Genomic DNA, 20,056 nt, shown 5'->3' with positions numbered 1-20,056 from the left:
TACATTAGAAAGAGATTGCATTCTATTTAACAAATAATCAAGGCCTTCGAGTGGCTTATAGTCTACTTTATCATGGTTAAGAGTTCAGTTCATTTACCTAAGGAGTAATGTCCCGGACGTCTTGTGACAATTTGACGTCATAATTACCGATCCAAACGTCAACCATTGTTTATAGCAGATTCTAACACGACTCGAATCATTTTCCTATTACATGGGGTCGAACGTTGGGTTCATTAAAATAAAGTTAGCGGCGCGCTGAAAAAGAAACCAAAAGAAAACAGGCAAATATTTGATGTATGCCGTCAAGGATGTACCTCGGTAACGTGTTAAAATCGAACTTATATATCTCATTTGGCGATTTGCTCTCTAATAAAATCATTGTCGTTCAGATCTGTATTATTGTATAACGAGGGCTGATATAATTCCTTCGCATCTGAATTTCATTCAACAACAAATCACAAAATGAGATATATTATTTCTTAAATATATAGAGCTTGATCTTCTCCTTTGTTTAACCATCAATTAAACCGAGCAACGTTAGCATGCGTCATTTGGCATAAATGGCTGCGGAAAGTCACCTACTTAGGCTGCTTTTGCCTATAAATATTGCACTTTTCAACTGAGTTATAAGTCCGTTTGAATTCCCCTCTCTCTAATGTTATCTTGCCTCAAAGAAGAATGCGTATTTCATATTTATATTATATCAGATTTATATAGGGCCCTTTTCTTTACAAATGTATTTAAAGGCGCTTTACATACCGAGGATGCCTAATTCATTCTCTGCCAGTATTGAGCGGTCTGAAGGACAGGGCGAGAGAAAGCCCCGAGAACACACACGCAGGCAGGCACGCACACATCTACAGAGAGAGAGAGAGAGAGAGAGAGAGATGGTATGGGGGTGGGGGGGGGGGGGAGAAATCCTTTTAGATACAGACATGTCCGGCTAGTTAGCTTAGTTCTTTGTAAATAGACAGTCTGTGTCTTTAAGGTACACATTTGAACCAGTCATGACTTCCCATATCACTGTCAGCTTCGCAAACTTTTGTTGTGGATATCGTTGCATATTAGTTTTTAACGGATTCCACCACAGCTTAGACAGTAGCTATACAGCTTAAGAGCACGGGTCGTTTCTTGAATCAGCGAAATCATATTATCATTTAAAAGCTTATGACATTCATCATGACCTATCACGTGATCTTTCCCTTATGTCTGAATATGAAATTTTGAAAGTCTTTCACGCAAAAGACAATCTTATGAATTCCATATAATTTAAAATTATTCTGCTTGACCTTTAACGAAAAACAGACCGAGACTACCATTGAGGAACAACGACGTTGCAATAAAGCGAGACCCGTTTCCCTTACGAGGGGTGTTCCAAAAATAATGTCATTTGCGTTTTATTTCGCGGAAATCGTGTCATGTGTACACAAAACCACCTCGTGTCGATAGAATGATCACTGAATCGTAACATAGGTAAATATCTCGCTCACACGTTCACTGTCCTTGGTACAATATACATTGCTTTATAGCGTATTCATTACACTTTAAACAAAATGACTGGGAAAAGAGCTGAAAATGTGCTTGAAATTAGGGCCTACATAAACGGTAGGTCGCAACTCGGCATGAAGCTTGTAGATATTCACCGTGAGGTGTGCAACATTTATGGGGAGGGGCAAATGTCTCACAGGACTATTTGTAGGTGGGTATCTAAATTTAGGGCCGGACAGCAGCAACTCAAAGATGCTGCTCGCACAGATCGTCCTGCAACAACTACGTCGAAAGGTAACATCGAAAAAATCCTCAATTTGCTAAAAAAGGATGCCCGATTCACCGTAAGGCAATTGGCCCGAATGACAAACTTGTCGTTAGCACGAGTTCATGGAATTTTGAAGAAACACCTAAAACTTAGAAAAATAAATGCAAGGTGGATACCCCATTTGTTAACAGATGAACAAAAGAGGACCCGTGTAACAATGGCAAAAATCTTCTGAACATGTACCCAAAATACAGCAAAAAGGTTTTTGATAATATTGTTACTGGTGATGAAACCTGGGTTTATTATTTTGAACCAAAGCGGAAGTATTCCAACCGAATTTGGGTCACCAAAAATGCGAGACGTCTAAGTATTGCCTAACGAATACGAACGGTGAAGAAGGTTTTGTATGTATTTTTTTCACTCACAAGAGTCCAATCATTCAAATTCCGGTACCAAAAGGCAGTACGGTCACAGGAAAAATTTATAAAAAGTTGTACTAAGAAAATTGAAGAACTACTACAAAAGTGGACGCCCCAAAACAGGACTTAAGTACCTCCGACTTTTGCATGATAATGCACCCGCTCACAAGGCAAGCATTGTGACCGAGTTTTTGGAGTCAGAGAAGGTTACTGTCCTTCCACACCCTCCGTTTTCGCCAGACCTGGCCCTCTGCGACTATTTTCTGTTTCCCAAACTTAAATATCATCAGTCTGGAAAGAGATACAAATCGTTAAATGCCCTTGGATCTGCTGTTTATCAGTATCTGATGGGTGTTCCCATAGAAGAGTATGAACAATGCTTCCCAAAGAGGAATGACCGGCTCAAAAGGTGTATTCAGGCTGACGGAGAGTATTTTGAAGGGCAGAGCAAGTTAAAATGATCAGAACATTTGCAGTATTGGAGAATCAATGCAAGTGACATTACTTTTGGAACACCCCTCGTATACTGTTTCTCCCTATAGGGCTTAAGTCCAAGCTGTAAATAGGGTCTTAACTGTCTAGCTTATCCGCGATGACATTAACCCATACCGTGCTAAATTTCTATTTCTTGTCCGTCTTTCAATTTTGACAGTATTATTAACTTTTAAAATGGGTGCGAACCAAGAAGATGCTGACTGAATGGAGAACAGTGCAGATCATGATCAGACTGCACAGATGTGCACATATGTCCAGCATGATAAGGGTTAACATTTCGGTAATAAACAATATATCACTTATACATTTTGGACAAGCAGAATAACCTGTTAACCTTATTTGAATGTCACACTTGATTTAAATAATATCTGTAGGCTAATAATAAACAACTATGAAAGTGCAATTTTTCATGTTCCCTTAAACATTTATTTAGATAGGTAACAGCACATTCATGCGCCCTTTTCGTCGAACAATTTTATTACAGCTTCCTTACAGGTATTAGAATAAGATAATAGGGACAACAATACAAACAATGATATTTTCGGCTTGATCTCGTAGTTCGTATTTGATGGCAACATTATACTGCAAAATGAAAAAAGATTTATTATATAACATATTGGTATGTTGGAGTCACACCAGTTATAATAATGATCATGATGATGATAATGATGATGATGATAATAATAATAATGATAATAACAATCATGAGAACTGAAAACATGATTCTATTAATGAGCAAAAAGCGAAAAAAATGACAATACACTTCTATCCCCGTGTGTTCACGTACTTGTGTAACTGAAAGGTAATGAAATGGGGATAAACTATCTTACATGTTTTCTGTCTCTTTATTCAACTTTATTTCATAAAAACTGTAACTGCATATAAAGCAAAAAGTTCAGAAATTTGATAAACGGTAATGGCATGTATTTTCTTGATGAAATATGGCTAACTCTAATACGGTTGTTGCACACTCTGCTGTAACTGCGGACCATTTAAGGGTTACTTCCCTTTGCTTAAAATGCCATTTGTTGTTCGTAAAAGTTTTCCCCTTAGCATTTTACACCTTTGTACTACGTCGGGCTAACGTTTTCAAGCCATGCGCTGATTCAGTGTAACTTAGGGTTTGCGTTCAATATCCTTGCGTATTTGCGGAAAAGCTCAAAAAGGTAATACAATTTTGACTAGTAAAAACTGTTTTCCTATCATATTCTGTACAATTTGAAATGCTTAAAATGTAAGTCCTAAATGTCTTTTACGAAATTATAAAGTACCAATACCGGATAGATTGTTTCGGATATTGTTTAAGTAAGAATTGCCATTATAGTCTAAAATCTGAGTCTTAGTTGTAAATTTGTTTTCAATATTTACACTTTTGATGTGTGCTAAGAAATTGTATTTGTTTTTATTAGGTTGAAACCGCGAAGCGGTTCTAAATAACCGTATTCTGGATACTGCAAGAATTCGTACTCCTGAGCTCACGTCTCGGAGTAGGCATGCGGCTCCACCGGAAGTGATCATAACTATATTGAGGACAGCCGGTGGAGTCGTAACAAAGGACGGGGACTGTGGCCGTAAGAAGGGACGTTTACTCGACTTTACTATTGTCATTTTCATCGAACGCAGAATTTGGTACTCCACTTGGACTACGACAGCGGCATGACAAGACGACCGTCTCGGCTCAAAGATCGGAGATGAAGGCGCAGATAGTCTCGCTCATATGGTGTAACCTGCAGCGAGTATAAATAAACTCACATACTACTACTACTGCAAGAATTCAATAATGACATCTATGTAAAAGTTCCTGGTTATTTCAATGCACATGATAAAAAAAATATATCAAATTATACATCTATAAAAAGCTCAGATCGCAAGCTTTCTAATGGTGTATAACTTTAGAATATCGAAAGAGAAACTATGACACACTGACAGTTTAAATATATCATTTTCTATAGATTTTTAGCGTAACGTTTATATCTTTCAAACTGTTAAATATTAAATTATAATTTGAATAAAAAATAATGGATCTAATATTTCTGTTATCTATATTCTCTTTGTGAATATTTGTGTTTTCATGAAACAGGTCTATTGGTATCATTATAGTAAATTTTAATTAAGTCGATTTAAGGTTGCCTTACCCAGCTCGTCAGTGTGTTTCAAGACACTTGATGGTTTTAGTCTGAGCAGAATTTATAGTATATAATGTAACGTGGATGCAAATGGTTTGAATGTTATACTGTTCCATGGAAGTAACTTGAACTGTTACAGCGGAGTGGTCTATTGCACATGAAATGCGGGTTTCAACCTTTCTGTGCTGTCAGCGCTTTGATTGTAGTTCGACGTGGATCTTGACTTAATAGTTCACAAGCTCCAGTTCAAAACTTTGCATAATAGTAAACGTATAATAAAGATCCTCAGTAGAACTAGAGGCTACATTGTTGTTTCCCTACATCTTATTGCTCGGTGACATTGCGTGCGGGCGCTGCCGCTACACTCTGCATTGGTGGAATAAAGCACGAATGAAATATATCTTGGAATTGAATGATAGAATTCTCTTCCATTTACAAAAGAAAAGCAGCCGATGTATAAAAAACGTAAATCATGAATTCCCTAACAACGTTTATCTGACCTATATTTGAACTTTAAATCAACAGTGGACATTTAATAGCCTTTAGTAGCATTTAATGACGGAAAATTCCATCTGCCACTGGCGGTATTCGAACCCAGGTCGTTCGGGTGGTAGTCCAATGCCCTAAACACGGAGTCAAAGAGTCGACTCCCTGACGCAGGTATCTGAAATTGGCTTAAACGTATCGGCCATGTGTAAGCTACCGTAACAGATGTTATGAACATGCAGATTGTACAATTAGGTTAAGGGCTAAATGTTAATGGCTCGTCCTATTACACATACCCAGTACATTTGGTTTGAAATTATTGTTGAAAAGAAGACGTTATAGTTATTGAAAATCAAGACGTTATATCTTTTTTAATCAAGAAATATCAAAATTGATGTACCATGACCTCTTTCCAGTATGTATAATTTTAAGAAGTTCTCATGATATGCTCATTTTGCTCAATCATGTAATAAATTTTCCAACGCAATGGGTCATAATTAAACGACCATCATCGTCTTTGACATTGTCTAAGATATCTACGTGTAATATGTTAAGTGATACAGAAAAGTGTGTCTTATAACATATTCACTTTACAAGTCAATACCCGAATTTCAAGATGCTCAATTTCTTGAAATAAAATAGTTGAAGAAACATAGGCATAAACACACATTTCCACTATGTCATTATAATGTATACATATTTATACTGATTACAGATCAATATTCCATAAAGATGTATTTTCCAGTTTTTCAGCATTTAGCTGCTTTTCTCTCCATAGTTCAATGTAAGAATGCTTCTTACATCATGTAGGAAGAAATCTTAGTTCAAGTCCCAGTGGAGAGTATCTTACTTTAAAAATGATGTGGACTGGACAAAAACATACCTATTTCAGATGAAATTAAGAATTTGCTACGCAACAGTTTTTCATTTTCACTTGAACTTCTACTGCTCGTAAATTACTGGTCAGAATCACACCAAATTGGGTTTGTTTGTAGCATTCTCATAGTATTACGTGATAAGATTTCACTGTAAAGTACAATGTACTTTTTTATTTAATTGGAAATACATTAAGTCTTTATAAGGAGATAATTTAGGGTATTACAGATTACTATTAAAAATATAGCAGTTCCGGAGATCATGCATAGACATCATCCGTAATAACAAAACTTTTTCTGTTATTTTTTCTTGTTACTTTTGGTAATACATGAAAGTACTGGAATCTCCCATGATGCTTTAAATAGGAAGCTGTCTGAGGACAAAAAAGAACCTAAGTAAGATCTTATTGAAAAACGTTCCTCTTTTTCTTAATAATAAATTATTACCAGTTTGGAATTTACCATTTGATGGATTTATATGAAAACTGTGGATTAAAAGACTTCTTAAAAGAGAGGATTTATATTCTTTGGATATACCAGATTCAGTTTTGATTCTGTGTGAAATAATTCGAATTATTACTGATTGAATTTCAGTTTGATCAGGGCAGGATTTGGACTATTCTTGCCTATTAGAATTAAACTTTATGGCCAGGTAACACTTGCAAGGTATCTGAATTGTTACTTTTCAAGTGTAATAGTTGCTGGTTTGTTTTTCTGCTACCTTTGATATTTTAAGTAACAAGCAATTGTTACCTTAAGACGTAACACTATTTTATGTTCTTGTTTAAACATGAACTGAATAGTGCAGATAAGTATTTAAAGTCGGACGTTAAATTACACTGAACACCTTTTACCTGTATAGTTTGCTACAAAATAACTGAATTGCGTAAATGAAAGAATTTTTGATAAAATGAATATGTACGTTACCTATATTATTGTATTTTAATTGAATAAACAGTACTACCTCAGCACAAGAAGCAATATTCTTGTTAGATATTTTCAACTCATGTATATTTAAGAAATTGAAGATATGAAAGGAAACTACATATTTCAAATCAGTTATTTACGTTACTCCTTATTAGTCTTGTAATGTCTAGATAAAATTAATATCTATATGAGATATTTAAGTTGTTAAGATGTAGATAATAAAAATGTATGTATGTTGAGCAGTTATCATCATGTACAATCTGCTATCAAGCATACATTGAATGTTGTTATAATATTTTTGAATTATTGCCAGTAAACCAAGGTAACGACAATAGCAAAACTGTATGTCCTCATGATATTTTAACTCTTGACGAAAGTATCTATTATATATTAAGTAATAACATTTAAATGTTTGTGAGATGTTCCTATGCATGGTATAATATTATTTTGAAAAGATATTTTATTTTACTTTTTGCAAAGGCAATACGTCACTCAAAGCATAAATTGTATTTGTATTAGGACTGTAACGATACATTCGAATATTCGATTTAGTCGAATACAGTTTTGTCCGAATTGTATACGTTATTCGCCATGTCTTCAACCGGATATTTACGAATATAAATAAAAACTGCATAATCCAAACTAAAATTACTTGAATTTACCTAAATCACAAGAAAGCTACCGAAAATGCTCCATTTCATGGCGCATTTCGCATTAATTATTCGTTTTCTTCGTAATACTCCATCCACAACAGTAGACAAATATTTTCACGACAATGATTTGGTAAGTCTCGTAGGCCGATATTTGTTGTTGGTTTACCATTAATATTATACTATAAATGATTTTCTGGGTTTGAAATGAGATTGAATTAATAATTTTACATAATTTTAAAATATTTGATTTCAACATGTGGGAATTCCCATTTCACGACATCCAAAAACTGTCTACATAAACAACATGTTTCGAGAGCAACGAGTAATTTAAACCGTTGAAATAGGGGATCCTCCTGCCAAATACACATCGTCAGTTTTTATCAAACAATTGACAGTTTAAGTCATTTGAATCCAAATGTCTATAAGCTTACATGCTGAGTGTGTTGTTTTTATTTTACTTTTGAACAGTATTTTTTCACAATCGCAGTGTTTTGAGTACCAGGTAAGTACTATAATCTTGTCAGCAGACTGTGACTATTGTCGGCAAAAGCCACATAAAGTTCAGTGAGCTTTTAGTATAGAACTCATATTCATGAATATATATTCGCATTCGTCACCCTGTATTCGTGATATGTATCATATTCGCCCCTTAGTGTATTCGTTACAGTCCTAATTTGTATGCATTCTTTTATACTGGTGACTGTTGACTTAATATCAAGCAAGCTTAATATCAAGTTTCATACAAACAATTTAGATTTTCTGGAATTTGCAATGTACACAACATCTTATTGATGATGTAACTATCAAAAATTGGCTCTTTGTAAACAATAGCAAAGCTCAGATACTCTACATATTCTGAAAAGTGACTATGCAGCTAACAACCTACCATATCAATTATCAATTATCAAATAATAGTTAATTACCAATATTAAGAAGCATCCAAACCAAATATACCGGGAATATGTAATAGAAATTTGTTTTAGAGTACATACAGAATTTGACCACATGCCTAAATGGAATAATGATCTGATAGGGGTCACTGCTGTAAATGGAAATGGACGCAACAAATTTAGAAATCATGATACATGTATTACAATTTTATTTTGAAGATTTTTATCCGTTTGGCATCATTGTAACTCACTCTATCATTTCCACGTTGATTAGCTCTTGATACATTTTAATGCGGAGTAACACAATTAAGGCTGAAAACTAAACTGGGCGTTATGAAAATTTGCCAGAATGAAAAAGGACTTTAAACGCTATAGAATCTGAATTAGCTCTACATGTGTTGTAAAAATGACATACATATGTCGAAGAATGGTGTTATTTGGAAAGCTAACTCTGTAAACAGTGATTACGGCGTACCTCTGCTAACTGGTTCACTTTTTGTTTGATTAAGGGTGATATACACTGAAAAAAATGAATAAAACAACCTTTTGTGTGTATAGTCAGTGCACTTCTCACAAGAATCTTTACTGTTTATCAGTATTGTTTTAACGATATTCTAAGCAGACTGAGTAGCGATTAGCTTAAATGTTCGTATTTATAATCCTGTAGATATTGCACAAACAAGAGTTAAGAATGTGTATATATAATACTTGTGGATGGTAGCCAGCATATAATTATATATTATTTCACAGGAAACATAAAGAAATTCATGATATGTCAGTTGAATTGTGCTTCGAGTTTAGATTTGTAACAGATCAATCTCTTCAAAGCTCGTCTAGAAAAGAATTAGTAACAGAGTTTCGAAAATCATATAATAAATAACTTTTACACATGTTCGATCATTTATCCGCGACAGTTTTATTTTAAGAATAGCTCTATATGTACAATGCTGCGTTTTGTTGACGAAGTATGCTTGTTATATTATATCCTTATTTTTGCGTCTTGCATATAGTTAAAATGTACATGCAGTTGCATCTTTCAAGCAACCCTTCTGCTATACCTTTCCATTAAAGTTTCTGTTTGTTGCGGGTCTACTTTGCTATAATACACAGTACTCTCTGTGTTTGCTGTGCTCTGTGCTTCTGAGAAAGCTACCCTTACCTTTTAATTCTTGTTGTATTTACATAGATTAGACAGTAATAAACAAATAGATAGATGTATAATAATTTGAAAATTTGAAGGGAAATTAAACACTACATTGTATGATCCTTAAATCATGCAAATGCTTGGCTGAACCAATGAATCAGATATACAAATGAAGAAACATACCTGTTGAGTGTGCAGCCCTTTGAACACATCATTCAACATCTGAAAATCGAACGATACGCATGACGCACAATGTATTTGGGTAGATAGAGTATCACATGTGGAGGTATACATGCTATTCAAAACTATCCATTTTAGTTGTTCAATTTAATATTTCATAAAATAACGACTGACTCAGTAGTACTTTTTATTTAAACATAGCTGTATTCTACACGCATACTGTTATATTTACTTATTTGCTTATTTCGTATGCATTTTAAATAGGTAAATAAAGATAATCACCAATGGAATCGATTGGGTCATTATCCAAGATGTTTTTTCACCCGCATGGATGGGGCACTCAAGACCGTGTCCACACTGATTAACACCATTTTCAAACTCACTCGACTGGCCATTCAATATGATATACAGATGAAGGTTAGCAACAGCGTGGTTGACCTCTAACAACATACAAAGAAACCAAGGTAACAGGTAACCGTCATCAAAACACATTTCAACGACAGACATCATTTTCGTTGCAATTGTAATGTTTCGTATCAGTGTTGGGTATATGATCATAGTTGTTAGATATATACACTAGATCAAACTGAGTCTGCTATTATGTTGCCTGGTTGCGTTTTATGCTTCCAAATGATCTTTTCACAGATTGTTTTATACGAGGAAACATGTTAGATCATTTTTTGTCTAACACTTTTAAACTACAAAGTGTGTCCATAGGACACGGACGCTCCCACATACTATGTCATTCTCTATATAGCAAAAACTATTAAAGGGCCATAACTGCAGAAAATATTCAAAGAAAAAATCCTTATTTATGGTCATCTGCACATCAAGATTGTTCATCTGTGAAAATTTAAAGCAAATCAGCTAATAGAGTGGGATAATTTGGACACACAAGATTGTTCTCTATATTCCATATAGCAAAAACTATCAAATGGCCATAACGGTGGTAAAATAGGCACAGAAAAACTGTCTTCCTTTTTTGGTCATTAGCACATCAACATTGTTAAACCGTGAAAGTTTAATGCGTATCAGACTAACAGTGTGATAAGAGTTGGACACATAAAATGTTTCTCTATATTCTTGGCTTAAGCGAATCGGGCTAATAGTGTGGCAAGAGTTGGACACATAAATTTTTTATCTACATTCTATATAGCAAAAACTATCAAATGGCTATAACTGTGGTAAAGTAACCACAGAAAAAAATCCTTCCTTTATGGTCATCTACACATCAAGCATGTTGATTTTTGAAAGTTTGAAGCAAATCAGGCTAATAGTGTATCAACATTTTTCTCTATATTCCATATAGCAACAAGAACTGTCACTATTGGTAACATATGCCCCCGAAGCAGGCCCAAGAATGCCACAGTTTTATGCGCAAGATCACATATCATTTTGTGACCTTGATCTAAGAGGCCTCGGTCATAAGTGTGATACATCTTCTCAATATGGTTAACATCTGTGTAAAATTATTTTCAAATCCCTTGATAAATGGCAGAGTTATGGACCAGACAAGAAACACATTTGACTTCTAAGTGTGACCTAGACCTTGGAACTAGGGGTATGAGTCTTACAAATGGCACCTCATCTCATTATAGGGAACATTTATGCCAAGTAATTTCAAAATCCCTCATCAATGAGTTATGGACCGGGCAAAAAACAGACCATGTTAACCTTTGACCTCAAAGTTTGACCTTGACATTGGAGCTAGGGATCTGGGTCTTGCTAGTGACACATCGTCTCATTATGGGGAACAGTTATGCCAATTCTTGCATATAAAACTACTTTTTTTCACTGGATCCGCCGAAGTATTAACGGGAGAAAAATCGTGTTCAAACAAGGCAATTAACATGCAGTTAATACCCGATTTATATTTTTGAAATGCTTTCCCAGGGACGTATATGTATTTCTGCGCAGATTTGCCTCTGGTATCTGCGTCTTGTTTCTTTCATAAAAACCTCTTCTTGAAGCATAAAAGATGCAATCTAAACCATAAAATGTTTGCTGTATCAGTAACTAACGCCAAATGCGCTGCCCCGAATAATGTTCGTACTCGTTTCTTCCCTTTTTTAGTCCCCTTTTAGAACTCGGCGTCGATTCAGATTTTGTAGACAACCGTGAATGTTAAAGAATCGCATGTAACCTGTGCGATTCTTTGTTTTTAGGAATCATATTTATGATTTTGGTAAGTATCAGTCGGTATGTTTTTATCTAATTTCTAAAAGAATTGATATAAACAGCTTGGAAGCTTGACACTACGTTCGTACTCATCTGTACTCCAACTGTGTCCATACTCAATTTAAATCAAATGTAAAGTTATTATTCTTGAAATTGTGCTCGAATCCACCAAATTGTGAAGTGATATGAACAATTATTGGTAATTTTATGTTTGTTATAACGAGAGATAAAAAAATCTTTTAAAAACCTTCAGGATGTGCTTTTGATAGCGTTGTTTATTTCTGGGCCCTGGATACAGATATTTAAAACATGTTTACCGTTTATGCAAGTAATTTCATTATCCCTTAATGAATGGAAGAGTAATGGACCGGACACGAAACATACCCTGTTAACCTTTGTCTTGCAAGTGTGACCTTGACCTTTGAGCTAGGGGTCTGAGTCTTGTTCATGACACGTCGTCTCATTATGGTAAACATTTATGCCAAGTTGTTTCAAAATCCCTTCATGGATGGCAAAGTTATGGACCGGACACGAAACAGACCATGTTAACCTTTGACCTCTAAGCGTGACCTTGACCTTAGAGCTAGGGGTCTGGGTCTTGCGCATGACACGTCGTCTCATTATGGTGAACATTTATGCCAAGTTATTTTAAAATCCCTTTATGGATGGAAGAGTTACAGCCCGGACAAGAATTTACCGGACGCACGGAAGCACTGACTCACGCACGCAGGCACGCACGGACGGACTGTGCGATTTTGATATGCCCACCTTCGGGGGACATAAAACTATTAAACGGCCATAACTGTGGTAAAATAGGCACAGAAAAACATTCTTCCTTTTTGGTCATCTGCACATCAAGCTTGTTCAGGTGTGAAAGTCTTAATAAGCAAATCAGACTAATAGTGTGGCATGAGGTGGACGCACAAGATTTTTCTTTATAGTCCATATAGCAAAAACTATCAAATGGCCATAACTGTGGTAAAATAGGCACAGAAAAAATGTCTTCCTTTTTTGGTCATCAGCACATCAACCATGTTAAACTGTGAAAGTTTAATGCAAATCAGACTAATAGTGTGGTAAGAGTTGGACACATATTTTTTTCTCTATATTCTTGGCTTAAGCGAATCGGGCTAATAGTATGGCAAGAGTTGGACACATAATTTTTTTCTCTATATTCTATATAGCAAAAACTATCAATGGCTATAACTGTGGTAAAGTAACCACAGAAAAATACTTCCTATATGGTCATCTACACATCAAGCATGTTGATTTTTGAAAGTTTGAAGCAAATCAGGCTAATAGTGTATGAACAATTTTCTCTATATTCCATATAGCAAAAACTATCAAATGGCCATAACTGTGGTATAATAGGCACTGAAAAATGTCTTCCTTTTTTGGTCATCGGCACATCAAGCTTGTTCAGCTGTGAAAGTTTAATGCGGATCAGACTAATAGTGTGGCATGAGTTGGACACATAAGATTTTTCTTTATAGTGCATATAGCAAAAACTGTCAAATGGCCGTAACTGTGGTAAAATATAGAAATAGCTATCAAATGGTAAAATAGTCACAGGAAAAAAAATTCTTTTTGGTCATCTGCACTTCAAGTTTGTTCAGCTGTGAATGTTTGAAGCAAATCAGACTAATAGTGTGGCAAGAGTGGCCACACAAGAGTGGCAAGAGTGGCCACACAAGATTTTTCTCTATATTCTAAAACATGATACCACTACTTGAACACGTGTTTGTAGGCGAGGAGATAAGGTGATATCCTACCTGAAAAACACTTGTCTTTCTCTGCAGCGTAGGAAAGAAAAGCGCTTGTATTTATTAACCTCAAATTGTTCCAGTTGTGTATGATTACTGTGGTAATTTTCATCAACGATGCGCTTTAAAATGTCTTGCCAGCTGACTTCCATTGGTCATTATGATAATGTAGCAAAGAATAATTTGATGCATCACTTCTTATCAACCGTTATAAAGACCCAATCTATTCACCAACATTTTCCCCACAAGGTACAGTTTAAGGCCCTGAGATATTGTGTTTTCGGAACTTTATATGCGATTTGTTTTTCAGTTTAAAAAAACAAACAGTTAAATACATATCTTGCACTGCAGAAACGAAGCGTGGTCTATAATTGTATTATATTTAGTTTGAGATGGCAATTGTGTATGATTTTCTTTAAAAAACAACAACATTAGATAGCACCATTTAGGAGAGCAGAGCATGGGTGTTAACTATCTAAATATTTTATTGAATATTTTTAACGGTACGCACATTTCTTGATGTACTTAGTTATAGGTATCGCAAGGTATTATGGCGTTTTTGCAATGAAAATTAAGAAAAGAATTACATAAATCTATTTCATTTGTTTTGTTGGGTTTAACGTCACACGTCATATGGCGACTTTCAAGCTTGGATAGCGGTGGGAAGACCCTAGGTGTGACTCCTTGCATTATTTATCACGAGCGGGCGCCTGGGTAGAACACCGACCTTCTGTAAGCCTGCTAGATAACTGGCTCACGTGCAACGTTTACGAACCATATAGTCTGATGGTAAAGCTCTCCGTTTCGGAGTTTTAAGTCGTGAGTTCGATCCCCAGATCCGAAAAATGTTTAATTATTAAAATCATATCCAATTTCTTATTTTATCTTTAAGATGAAACGAGAAAAAATCTCTAGTTAATATAGTTCAAACATTTTTACTTATTGAAACAGAATTCTAATATGAAAAATCCAAGCTGATTTTTTGTTAATATACGGAAATTTGACGTCACGATGATGTATTATTTGGCGTCATACAGGCGCCGAAAATGAGTGATATTTTTTTTATATAAAAAACGTTTATAGAATGGAAATTATATAACGGAATGGCGTTATACTTAATTACACATTCTTCTTGTTTACATAAAAGACATATTAGAATCGAAATAATATTTAGCATAACTGTTACAGGTGTTAAATTTAATAAAACAAAACGTTCTCTTAGAAGATACGTGACCCCTATTTTCTCTTCATTTTATGTCAGTTTTATCATAACTCTTTAAAATGAGAAAAGGATTGGTTCTCTGAAATGTGTCTAGCTAGTTTTGTATAGAATATATAGGGGATAATATTTACTGTAGTGTGACCTTTACGCTCTATATCTGTCCCCTATTATTATGCAAATTAGTTTCAGGTCTTTGGTGTACGCCGATTGGCTATTGATAATAGAAAATCGCCATTACATCTGAGAAGTGTAAACGTTCATATTTATTATTGAAAATTAAATTCTACTTATTTACAATTACAGGTAATGCATTATAAATCATTGTGTGATCCTAAGACCTATATGAATATTTGATATATGGTTGCGTTTTTATGTATTTGTAAGATTTCTTTGTACCACTGTTTAATTAAGTTGAACACTGGCCGTTGACCGCCGTATTTGTTTACATTTTGTATGTACATTACATTTAAAGACCTGCTCCAGTCCTACCTTTTAACCCTAAATCGTCACTGGAAAAGAATGAAAATCCTGTTTATTAACTGGCGCGTAGCCGTTAACTGTTACCTATTGTAATAATGGGTTGCATACACACAATATAATTTGAATAGCCGTGGAGCTGGGCTTTACTAGAATAGAAATTATAGATTTCTGCGTAGCATACGATGAGGTTATAGGTTTGCGGAATAATTTCACGAGGGCGTAGCAGAAATCTCAGTATTCAGTATTTATGAATTTAAAGATTCTGCCGATTTTATACGAAAATAAGAACAAAATAATAAATTAGAAACCAGAGAACGTACGAAAAGTATGAAATGCAATAATAATAATAATAATAATAAAATTGGACGGATGCAAGATTCGAGACGTCAAATTATTTCATTTAATGACCCTTATAAAGAGTTTGAGAAAATACATGTTCGAACATTGTCAAAAGCTTCGTAGTCTTTGGTGAAAATTGTTCAAGGGCAGCATAAAAGCAATAACTATACAGGCAAACATTTACCCCCATTATTGTTTTATTATTATTATTATACCAGATTTGTTGAGCGCCCTTTTCATATGTAATATACGTTCAAAGGCGCTTTACAATTAAACATGTGACACATCGCAGATATGTAGGAAAATAACAAAACATGACATATGCAATCACAAAACTGAAACTGAACAATTTGGTTAAACGCCTTTTTTATAAATGATATTTTCAATGGCGTTGTACATAATAATAAAAAATAACAACACTATCATAAATGAACAATGATAATATTTACAGCCTTATTGTAACAAACAGCCATGACCGCACCCCCTACCCCTGAGGTCGTTTTACCCCTATTGCCAATACCAGTGCTTTAAACATCTGGTACGCCCAGACGGGCTGCATATAGTGGTTCAACCTCCCGGTAAATGGTGCCATCATGTACTGTTTTAGATAGAAATATCACACATTTCAAGTGAAACTCAAGTCTTGTGAAAAACACACACATAGAACGTCATAACCCTTAATCAGTTCTTGCCTTTTTTAACATTTTGTTTACTATTGCGCATTGGTTCCTATACATTAAGTGGTAAACGGAGAGTCCTGAAGTCTGCCATTTACGTTCTAGTTTACGTTTCAAATGTTTGGCGTCGTGGAGCTCCTCCGAGAACCAGGGACAAGATGGTCTTAATGTGATGGTTTTTGAACACAAAGGCGCATGATTGTCAATTAAAGCTGAAAGTTCACTGTTGTATAATGAGACGAGAGTTTCTGCATCTGATGTACTCTGTGACAAATTCAAAAGATCGGATGATAGAATATCAGCTTTGAAAGTATCAATGTCAATCGAACGGAGTTTCCTGTATGTCACAGTTCTCTTTACCGGAGGGGGTTTCGCGGCAAGTGCATTAAACATTACCGCGAAATGGTCCTTGGCTATTTTTCCAGAGCTGTCTGATAACCCAGGATCAGTCACTACTACTGCCGATACTGTTTTATCTATGTCTCTGGTGATGACCACGTCTAGGGTATGACCGTGGACGTGGGTGGGCCCTTTCACATGTTGATACATGTTTTAGTTTTATGTTATCATTTAGAAGGTGTTTTTCTTCATTTTTGACAAAGTTTGAACATTTATTGTCTCTCAGGATTACCTACAGGTTTGCTTACTTGGAGTGAACGTCATGTACCCAGTGTAATTATGTCCTGCAGTAAAGCGACAGGGTTCCTGGTAACAGTTTATATCCGCTACCTCATGTATCGTTGACAATGATCCTGGAATTATACATTGTTACCATTACTAGGTCGTCGCTGTGTTTGGAGTGCTCTGCGCTTCCGGGAAATCTACCCTTACCCTTTATTCTATATTATTAAAGTATAAAAGTTCTATTTACTTTATTCTAAAGTGTCGCCACCGGTAACACGTACGGGTGGCTTCTGCAGAAGACTGTAAGCAATGGTAGTTGGAGGATAGTGCAAACTCCAGAAGTAAGGGTTAGATCTTTAAAGTGCAAGGGATAAAACACATATCTAATGCTAAATCTAGATTAACTGTAGCAGAATCTCTGGATTATAAACATACATTTACACTTACTTCATTTATCATTAACAACACAATAATCTTATCAGTCAAAACATCAAAATATCTAAAATCCACTTCTTATATACTCCTATCTTATGCAGCCAGATTGGTTGGCAGATTACTACATGTTTCACTGTAGAGCGTACAATACGACATAAAATGTCGCCCTATTTTTGTCATGTCCTAGTGTTGTGCTGACGGTTGCGCCAACACAATATATTTGCAATGCTGTCGTTGTGGTTCTGGCTAGGGCGCCAATACGACATGAAAGAAATGAGTCACCATACATAAGTGCTAATCAAGTGCTAGGTGTCGAGTTCTCAATAATGCATAAAATACAGCCGCATTTTCTTTATCAAGATGCAGAAAAAGTTCGGTTCAATAGCGCTAAAATACAGGCAGAAAAAATACGAATCAATAGCGCTAAAATACAAGCAGAAAAAATACGGTTCAATAGCGCTAAAATACAAGCCATAACTATAGATTATCTTACCATAATCAGTGTAGTTTTTAAGGCTTAGGCCCGCAACCAACTGCTTAAATATGAAAAAGAATATACTGCCAAAAATGCTCATCTTCCTTCTGTTCTCGTACAAGAGTAACGAGACGTAAGTGTACGTGTGTTATCTCTAGGTCGAGGTCATAGTACAAGTCGTGTCAGCAATACATTGACATTTTATATACATCTCTTATCAAAAATTATGTACAAAATTTCTGCTCCTGTTTCATATCATCACGAAGGAAACAGACTCAATCAAACCGAGTCTGCAATTTTCACTGTTTGCCTTGTTCTCTGTGCTTTCGAGAGATCTACTTTTCAGATTTTATTTACAAATCGTGAGCAACACCTTATAATGTTGTTAACTTTTTAGATAAACCATTATATTGCATTGAGCAAATAGTATGCGTAAATCAAATCTCAAATGATACTTTCATTTAGTTATTTTCTATAATCTTGCGAAAATAATGCATTAACGCATGAATTATTAGTAGACTCATAATGAAGAATCGTTCTGTTTTAATGGCATAGTATTCTACATAATCTGGACATTTCGTTTGATTTTATTTTACATAAAATTATGATGCCTTAAAATGCATTTGATGAATTTGTATAGATCATCGGTAAACATCCAATACATATCTGCTTGATTTGAACAGCAAGGCTATACATTGATCATTATAAAGCCGTCATCGATGGTCCAAGAGGGAGCTGTAATCGGAATTTTATTGCCTTGATGTAACCTAAATTATCGGCTAGTGAAATTTGTATACACCTCTGAATTATAATACTAAGTAATGGAAAAAGTAGGATGAATGTACAGATTCGAGGAGACTAAAGGTTTTCCGTCCTTCCGCCTGCCCGTTCCTCTGCCAAAATCTGGATCCTGCGATAACTTGAACAATGTTGAAGATGGGGTAAAAAACATAAGAAGATTCTGTCTGTCCTGTTATTTTTCTCTTGTGTGAAAAAATGTGGTTGCTATGTCGGCAAATAAATTTAGAATATTACAAAAGCTGTCCGTCTCCATCATCTGGATCTTGCGATAGCTTGAAAAGCGTGTAAGGTATTTTAGTGAAACCATACAACATCTGTTAGTCAGCATAAACAAAATAAAGAAACTGAAAGTATTTCAGATTATGCTAAAATAGTGTCTGCAACGTAAATGACTGAACATGCCGATTTGCACTGATATCTTTTTATACAAATCTACAGATAAATTGAATAAATTCTCCAATTTGAAACTTCAAGGGTGATAAAATCAATAGTTTGAATATTTAATATAATTTTATTATTATCTAGGGTATGCTGTTATCTCAATCCTGTCCATTTCTTTAACAATTGTTTGGAACCGGAATACCCTTAAATGAAAGTATAGCCTAATGCAGGGGTATACCGTATCCCCCACTTCATCGCACACTCTCCCGCCAGGCATGCTTTAGAAAAATTATATCAGGAAATAAATGATCATATACAATGCAGTAACGTGTGAAAACGATTTTATTCGAGTTGTAACAGAAGAAAAAGATAAAGTTGATAAAGTACGGTATTTCATATCATTAAGATTGTACAGCTACATACTTACCCAAATTCTTATCTAATTTTTCAAAATCAATAACTCCAACGGGATGTTTGCAGTCTAATCTATATAATACTGACATCAAATAAAATAATAAATTTTCTTTATCTATATTGTTTGAACATAGACTAAATACCTCAAGGAAGAATACTTACAAGGTGTTTTGCTAACCTGAGCCAGTATGAGCGTCTGTCGTTATTACGGCGGCACTTAATTTCTAATTTTTATTACTGATTTATTTTGACACTTTTGAAGAAGGAGGTGTGCGTGGCCAGCTTCTCCGTATGGCAGTATAGATAATTTTGAAAA

General features: G+C 35.0%; 1 protein-coding gene across 1 annotated transcript; it reads right to left on the bottom strand.

The window, feature by feature from the left end:
- Positions 1-4,430: 4,430 nt before the first annotated feature.
- LOC123531721 (uncharacterized) lies at positions 4,431-18,297 on the bottom strand. The gene is made up of 5 exons (XM_045312937.2): positions 18,163-18,297; positions 17,258-17,362; positions 10,234-10,391; positions 9,955-9,993; positions 4,431-9,147 (listed from the first exon to the last, which is right to left on the bottom strand). The coding sequence occupies exons 1-5, from the start codon at positions 18,242-18,244 to the stop codon at positions 9,073-9,075; spliced, it is 459 nt and encodes a 152-aa protein (XP_045168872.2). The 5' UTR covers positions 18,245-18,297; the 3' UTR covers positions 4,431-9,072.
- Positions 18,298-20,056: the final 1,759 nt, after the last annotated feature.

This window comes from Mercenaria mercenaria, chromosome 11, assembly GCF_021730395.1.
Source record: "Mercenaria mercenaria strain notata chromosome 11, MADL_Memer_1, whole genome shotgun sequence".
In the NCBI taxonomy this organism is placed as follows: domain Eukaryota; kingdom Metazoa; phylum Mollusca; class Bivalvia; order Venerida; family Veneridae; genus Mercenaria; species Mercenaria mercenaria.
This window is presented reverse-complemented; position numbering and strand designations above follow the sequence as displayed.